At 41.2% G+C, this 7,869-nt stretch overlaps 1 protein-coding gene across 1 annotated transcript; it reads right to left on the minus strand.

Annotated features, from left to right (window-relative positions):
* Positions 1 to 1,800: 1,800 nt before the first annotated feature.
* TCF24 (transcription factor 24) lies at positions 1,801 to 5,843 on the minus strand. The gene is made up of 3 exons (XM_008501772.2): positions 5,774 to 5,843; positions 4,405 to 4,808; positions 1,801 to 1,914 (listed from the first exon to the last, which is right to left on the minus strand). Exons 2-3 carry the CDS (start codon positions 4,780 to 4,782, stop codon positions 1,801 to 1,803), a joined length of 492 nt encoding a protein of 163 aa, XP_008499994.2. The 5' UTR covers positions 4,783 to 4,808; positions 5,774 to 5,843.
* Positions 5,844 to 7,869: the final 2,026 nt, after the last annotated feature.

Below are 7,869 nucleotides of genomic sequence, written 5' to 3' on the forward strand. Positions count from 1 at the left end.
TCATTTATGTACAAAACTTGTCTGAATTCTTTGTGCATCTCTGTTGCTACTTGGCAAGTGTGAGCTGTGTCTTACGCCCTCACCTTATGCAGAAAATACTCCTGGAAGACCTCACTGTTCTGTCACTCTGTAACTCCTAGATTTTACTTGACCACTGTCACCTTTGAAAGCCCTTTGTGTCTCCCAATTAATAACTCCAAATACAAGTGGCTGTTACAATATTAATAAACCCACTTTTTATTACCACAGAAAATTAGTACAGTTCTTCACAAAGTCACCCTTATTCTCATCAGAGTAGGTACTTGCCTATGCAAAATTTCTCTTTTGTACAAGTTTTTTTCGTAATAAACAATAGTTTGTGTGGTTAGTGGTGCTCTATGTAATTCTCATAATAAACCACTTAGAACTGTAAGAAATATATGCCTAAAATAGTTTAAGTATTTTTATATGTGTATTTAAAATATTTAAAGCATTTTAATATCTTAAAGAATAACATTGTTAAAAGCTCAGAATACTGCAGGGGCAAAGGGGAGTTCCAGATTTTACCAGGCTTTACAGCTCTCATAATTTAGATGGTTTGTCCAATTCTTTCTGAAGTATTTGCTGATTTTTCTAGATTTCCTTATACTAGAGGCCTATTTTTCTGTGATACTGGATACTCAGTTTGCAAAGATCCTCAGCTCCTCTGCAAGTTTGACTCAAAAGTGAAAGCAATGATTTTTCTTTTATTAAAAGTTCTTTATAGTATTTGTGTTTCCCTTTTATGCCAAATGTAGTTTTTAAATGTCAACTGTCAAGAAGTTTTGAGAAAGAGGTCACTAGAAATGCAGAATGTTCTTGGCAGGTACCAGTCCCCTACAATGAGACACACAGATTCTGCAACTCAATAAATACACAATGTCCACTGAATAATATTTAATAAAATGTTTACCTCAGCAATAACAGACTATATGTGAAGTGCTATGTTTTACAGAACAAATACATCAGGTGGTGCTTGTGTGTTTCTTTTCAGCTTCTCTTGCCTAAATATAGAACATGTTCAAGTGAAAAACATGCTGTGAACAAGCCAACTCTTTGGGCTCCAAGCAAGAACTTCGATATCTCGAGCAGTCAAGTGATTGTACTGGGGTACCAAACACACTTTAAACCCCATAACATGCAACACAGTGGTATGGATCAATAAAGCAACACTTAACATAAGAAGCCAGCTGTGCCTGTGGTACGTGGCACGGTGCAGGTAGGATAGATTTCAGCACACTTTTACTTGAGTTGAACATGCATCCACATTTTCAGGAACAACTACATGTACCCCAGGGATGACACCCCCATCTGCTGCCAGGGGGGGTTTCTGCCATTGGCTGCATGGGGTGAAGAGAGTGCATCTGGGATCTCAATTGCTATTTTCAGACGTGCCATTTGCTTCTCCCCTGGGCCTGTGCTGCTCTGTGCTGAGCCAGCACTGCAGGCTCCTGCTCCCCACAGCATTCCTGGTCACTGCTTGTCCCGGAGGGGTGAGGTTGCCCATTCTGCCAGCAGCTCTGCTGCTGTGGATGCTTCTCCTGTCGGTGCTGACTGCAATGCCCTTCTCCTCATCCCCCCATTCAGACCCCAACAATGTCCTCTATCATAGAAACCAATCATGCATCACATTAAATTAATGAGGTATTAATTACACTTAAGAATCCAATCCTTCTCCTCTACAAACAGCATTTCAAGAGCTACACTTCATCGGGAGATATTATTTAACTTAAATATATATAAGGTGTAATAAATAACAATTTTTAGAAGTGAGAAGGGAGCTTAGATTTGTGAAGCTGTTGATGTTTCTCCTTGGCTTGCACCGTCTGCCTGTGCTGAGTGAGTCAGAAACTGTCCTGAAGCTCCAATGTATAACCTGGAACGCATTGGCCACTTCTGCAAGAGAGGAAACAGAGTGCTGAGACACCCAGGGACTGCACAGCCTGAATGCAGTTCCCAGCACATCTTCACACGTTGATGGAATCACAACACAAGAACATGGGAAACCCTTCCCATCACCAGAAAGTTGCTGTTTGGGCATTTGTTAGGAGCTGGGTAAGGGAACCTCAGTCTGAGTGTTTGGTAATTAATCATGAGGTGCAGCTCTTAAACCCCGTGGTCCCAGCAGACAGGAATAAGTCACGCTGACACAGCATCCTACCAGAGTTTCTGTACTGGATGCCCTGTTTGTAACTAAAACAAAGCCATCCTCCTTTCAGTGCTAGGGATACTACAGGGACACGCCAGCCAAGGCCTGCAGAAGCTGCAGCCCTGTGTGTGTCCCCATCCATGCTGCCCGGTCCCCCAAAACCCCAACCACAGCACGGGGGCTGCTGAGGGCTGCATTTAAAGGAATTCAGGGTAATTGCTCCCTGGCCGTCTTCAGCACTGAATTCTTGCTCTTTGTCAGCTCCCATGATTTGAGATGAGACAATTTATCTTTTAATGACTGGATAGTTATGTTGGTGCTAAATATCTGTCCTCAGAGCTTGAGTTTCTTATTGTGAGCAAGTTACTGCACAGGGCCCTGCAAGTATTGGCATTTCCCATGGGTAATGAAAGAGAGCTCCAAAAACTTCAGGGGCTTAATACTGCCATTAAATCTTAGCTCTTCTATTTAAAGACATGAAGAAGCATCATATTCTCACTTGGGAAGATCGTATGATCTCATTCAGTATTATTTCAAGAGTGATGTTATGAGTTCATCACCAATCAGACATGTGAGTTTAAAGGCACAAGCCACATTTTTTGTTTAGTGTACACACAACTGTACTTGGTTATTTTACTTTCCTCACTCTCTGCATTTACTGTGCTTGATATATGAGTGTAATTACAGTCCTTATCTGTACTGGTTGTCTCATATCGTGCACTTTGGGGAATTTTATGAAACACGTACTGTTGTTGGATTGTGACACTTTTGTTCTAGTGCCAACTAAATATTTAATTTACTACCAGAAATAGGAGAAAGACTCATAGAATCTATACAAAACTGCATACGGGTAAACAGTATGCAAAAAAGATAATTAAAAAAAAAAAACTTTAGATGATCCAGTATTGCTGTATTCCAGTAGCCCAGAAAATGTGCATCTGGGTCATTTAACTGCTGTAATAACTGTTTAAAAGTATTTTTCTCCCAGTAATGGTTGGCAGCTAGTAAAAAGTACCATAAGAGACCTGTGTCCTTTCACTCTGACCAAGGGAACTAACAGGAGCTACTTTAAATTAATTTTGAAACACATCACAATATTTTTTTTCTTAAATTATAGCCACCTTCTAGTTGATGTAAAGTTTTTACTTTCTTAATAAGCATGGTAATAATTTAAATGGCCCCAGAAGCCTATGTGAACATCACACTTTTTACAGCAACCAACACTGTGAACAAGTAACTCTCTGTGAACCAGTCACATTATAGGAATCCAAAATTACTTCACAAATTAATCTTAATTAAATCGTTCTAAATTCAACAGACTTAAAAAAAAAAAAAAAAAAAAAAAAAAAAAAAAAGAAGAGAGAGAGAGAGAGAGGGAGAGAGAGAAAAATAACACCCCAGTGTTCTAACTCACTCCCTAAGACCAGAGCCAAAGAAAATACCCTGTGGTATTTAGGAGTCCCATCAGTCAGTGAGCAATGCATGTGAGACCAGTTTCCAGCCCCAGGTTCTCTCCAAGAGCAGTTCCCCTTCTACATCCCTCCTAGATAACCATGAATTTCCTTTTTTTTTTTTTTTTTTTTTGGTGAAGGGAAGAGCAACAACAACATACACAAACTAGACAAAGTAAATGAAAGGCACTTTTCTATGAAAGAATTAACAGGTGGCCAGTAATTAACATCCCCTTCCATACCCTGGCTGCCTCAGGAGGAGAACCAAAGCAGAACCAGATGTGGCTGAGATCACCACTGTTGGATGGGCATCACCTCCACCCCATACATCCCCCACAGCAAGCTAAGATGGGTTTGGGGAGAGATCACAGAGGTTTCTAGATGGGGACCGAGAAGGTGCTGGCACTCCTCTGGTTCTGCCCTCTGCCTTCACTTCCAAGGGACCACATCACGCTAGGTGTGAGCCTGCACAATACTTGGTATATTTTTGTGCAAAGTCCCTGAAGCTGAGGGGAAAAGCTCTGGGACATTTCTGTCAGGCCTCTAGCACCCAGAAGCAACCGTCAGTCTAAGCAACTCTAAGCTATAGACTCTAACAACTCTATAGCAAGGCAAATAAGTTTGAAATCTTTAGTTCCCTCTCCCTCTCCCTCTCTACTCTCCTCTCCCTCTCCATTCTCCTCTCTCCTCTCCTCTCCTCTCCTCTCCTCTCCTCTCCTCTCCTCTCCTCTCCTCTCCTCTCCTCTCCCTCTCCGTTCTCCTCTCCGTTCTCCTCTCCCCTCCTACCTTGACGGGATGGAGGTACCCATCCCCTCGGAGGGTGCCCAAGCCCTCTCCCGGTGACTCTTCCTCATCCTGAAGGCTTCGGGTGAGGTGGGCGATGTAGGTGGTGGCCAGGAGGAGCACATCCAGCTTGGAGAGCTTGGTGTCGGGTGGCACGGAGGGGAGAGTCTTCTGGAGCTGGAGGAACGCGTGGCGCAGGGTCTGAACCCGGCTGCGCTCCCGAGCAGCGTTGGCAGCCGCGGGTCTGCCCGGGGATGCCCCAGCCCGGGGCACAGAGGATGAGGGCAGGCAGGGATTGCTGCCAGCAGCAGGAGGCAGCAAGGAATCAGGCTCCGTGCCCGAGGTCTCCTCGCTGCTCTCAGCCAAGTGTCCACAGTCCATCGGTGACTTCCCCGGCAAGGAGGGTCCTGCAAGCAACAAGAGCATCCCTGAAGCCAGCCGCATCGCTGTGATGCTTTCTAAAAACAAAGATAATAAAAAAAATGCCAAGCCTGCCCGTCCCAGGATGCTGCTGTGTGAGCTGCTTTTCTGCTCCCTGCCTTTAAATTTAATATCACATATGCAAACAGAACTTAAACTCTTAGCAAAAATTGATTTTTTTGTGGGCTGTCTTTTGTGTTTTGTTTGCCTGGTTGTTCGGTTTTTGCTTGTTTGTTTGTTTCTAGATTGATTGTTTGTTTGTTTTATGGTATTACACAGAGCACCGTCTTCCAATCACTTGTAGCCCAAAGATCACCCTGTTCTGAGAAAGTCGAGCAACACTGTAACAGTGGTTTCCCTTTACAACCAACCAAGAAATTAGGCTAAATGCAATTAAAAAAAACCCCAAACACATTATTTCTATAATTTGGGATGTGGGACTGTAAGTATATTTTCTATTTAGCAATGAACTTTCAAGTTGTCAGTGCTCCATGGATTACAGAAAGGAAAATACTATTTTAAGATGCAGCAGCAAATGGAGCCACAGAGCACAGTACCCAAGTTTTGAAGGGCAAAACTTTGTTCCACAATTTTAGAGGATCAGGAAACGACTTCTCCTGTCCTCCCACACTTAATGCTACTCAGGAATTTCTGGGCTTATCATGAAGCTTCTGTGTTTTCAGACATAAAAGTATCTTGTAAACTGGATTTTGGCTGGTTGGGAGGAGGGGAGGGACAAAAGAATCCTTTTAAAACAGCAGCAAAAAGCTCCTTTTTAGGAAAGCTGAAAATCGTGACTGCAAGGTCTTTTCACAACCTTTGGAAAAGACAAGACAGTCAGTCAGCTCTGCCTGTCAGAAAACTCACAGTCCTTTAATTCATTCAGTTCCACAGTACTATACAATTCAACTAATATTCCCCAAAGTGCAGCACGTTGTAGGTAGAATAAAACCTGATCTGGGCGTCCTCAGTCAAGCAACACTTCGAGGTGTCTTCAGATCCCAGATTTTGTGAGGTTTTGGGAGCTGCTTTTGATGTGATGGCCCAGCTAGAAAACATGGGTAAGAACAAGTTATTAAAACTTCTAATTGTTTCAAAATACTGTAAAAAAAGAAAAAAAAAAAAAGTATAAAAATTAAGCACATAAATGACTGAAGATTGGAATTTACAAAATAAGGCCTTGATTTTGGAGAGCATTTCAGCCACATACTGAAGAACTACAGAAGTCCCTGTGTAATTGAGACTGATAATGGCCAAAAAAATAGGACAATTAATCAAGTAAAGGATTTCAAGCAGAGATGTGGAAAAGCTTCTAAATAATCATTTTTGCAATGCTCTAATTTGATGGTATTTAGAAGACATTATTAATATTTTGGGAGTTACAATTAATTTGCTGTTAACCTGGCTCACAAGATTCTAAGAGGTAATGTTTTATTAAGCAGTAGTATGGTTTAGACTGAAATTATTAGTGAAATACTCTTTGTGCATTATAATTGTAAACCAAAGTTAAAAAATAATTACTCATTTTTATTGTTATGTTTATTACCAAGATAGCATAAAACCACAGGAAACTCACAATCCTTTAATTCAGTTAATTCCACAGGAATTAAACCAAAGGAAACTAAAGGAAAAAAAAAATCATTATTATTATTTTTATTGTAATATTTATAATCAAAATAGAATAAAATTCACATTAAGTCTACATTAACTTGTCTTGAGTGAGGGATGAAACGTGTCCCTTAAATTGGCTGTTTCCTTAAGCTTAAAATAAAAAGAAAAGCTCCCCTATGCTTTTTTCTTAATATTTTCTTGTGTTAAGGAACAGTCAAGTCTGGATGCATTTAAGTGGGGGGGGAAAATACATAAAAAATCATGGAAACTGGCAAAACCCTCTATCATTTCATGATTATCAACAGGATTTCTCATTTGACATCTCTCCAAAATCCCACTGAAATCAGGATGTCTTCCCTGTTTACTGGAGAAATCTGAATTACCCAAGGCTAAAGACAGACCAGGTTACAATAAGTATCTGCTCTTTTATTGAAACACAGGATTAAGGCTGGTTTACACACAGTTTTGGTTTTGCTGTATGGGTTTATAATCAGATTTAGCCCCGGAATTCCTTCACATGCCACACAGTATGTAGAAACACACGTACCTGACAACCTCATTTCCTTGGGCGCCCCTTGAAGTAGAATTTTCTGGTTCAGGAGCTTCACATCTACATCAGATTAATCATAGGGCCTGCAGAAAAAAAAGGAAAAAAAAAAAAGGCAAAATTTCAGAGAGATTTTGCTGTGAATTAGTTTCTTCATGATCAGATTTCCCCATGAACTTCATGCAGCAACACCCAACGGCTCAGGAAAGTCCCAGAAAATGGGATCTGCTCTAGGTGTGTGTATGTGTGTAGGTAAAACTTGGTGGTTCCTGAGTCAAGGTAACATTTGCTATACATTAGGGCTGGTGATGGGACTCTCCGTACTGGTGCAGGCTCTGGGTGCTGCGCTCAGTGTAAACCGGGGAGTCCAAAAACCTGTAGCTGAAAACTGAAGTAAATAAGATGCCTTGGGGCAACAGCCTCCACAGAAACTCCTTTAAAATGTTAGAAGAAAAAGGTTTGTTTTATAAGGTAATTACAATAATTTTTGCAAACATTCACCCTGGCGTTCAGAGAGACCTGGAAACCGCGATGAGAAAAGTTTGAAGTATTTTTATTGAAAGCATTTCTATTGCAATCTTTCTAACGCGGTTTTTATATGACATTACAAAGACCTAATCGGTTTGAAATCTAGTTAGTTTACAAAAGGAAACACCGCATTTTAGCCCTATATTCCCTGTGAATGAAACATCGATGAAGGCAACCTGCCGACGCGGGCAAGGAGAAGATCGAAAACGCCAGAGCGAAGGAGGGAAACTGTAAAGAACTCGCTGGAAACCTTAGATAAAACTTGTTTGCAGCCGTTTCGGTTTAAAAAATAAAAATACAGCCACTCCAGATTATTTCGCGTCGCTTTCAAAGCCACCTTGCCCTTTGCACAACTCCCGTAA

This window comes from Calypte anna, chromosome 2, assembly GCF_003957555.1.
Source record: "Calypte anna isolate BGI_N300 chromosome 2, bCalAnn1_v1.p, whole genome shotgun sequence".
Lineage (NCBI taxonomy): Eukaryota > Metazoa > Chordata > Aves > Apodiformes > Trochilidae > Calypte > Calypte anna.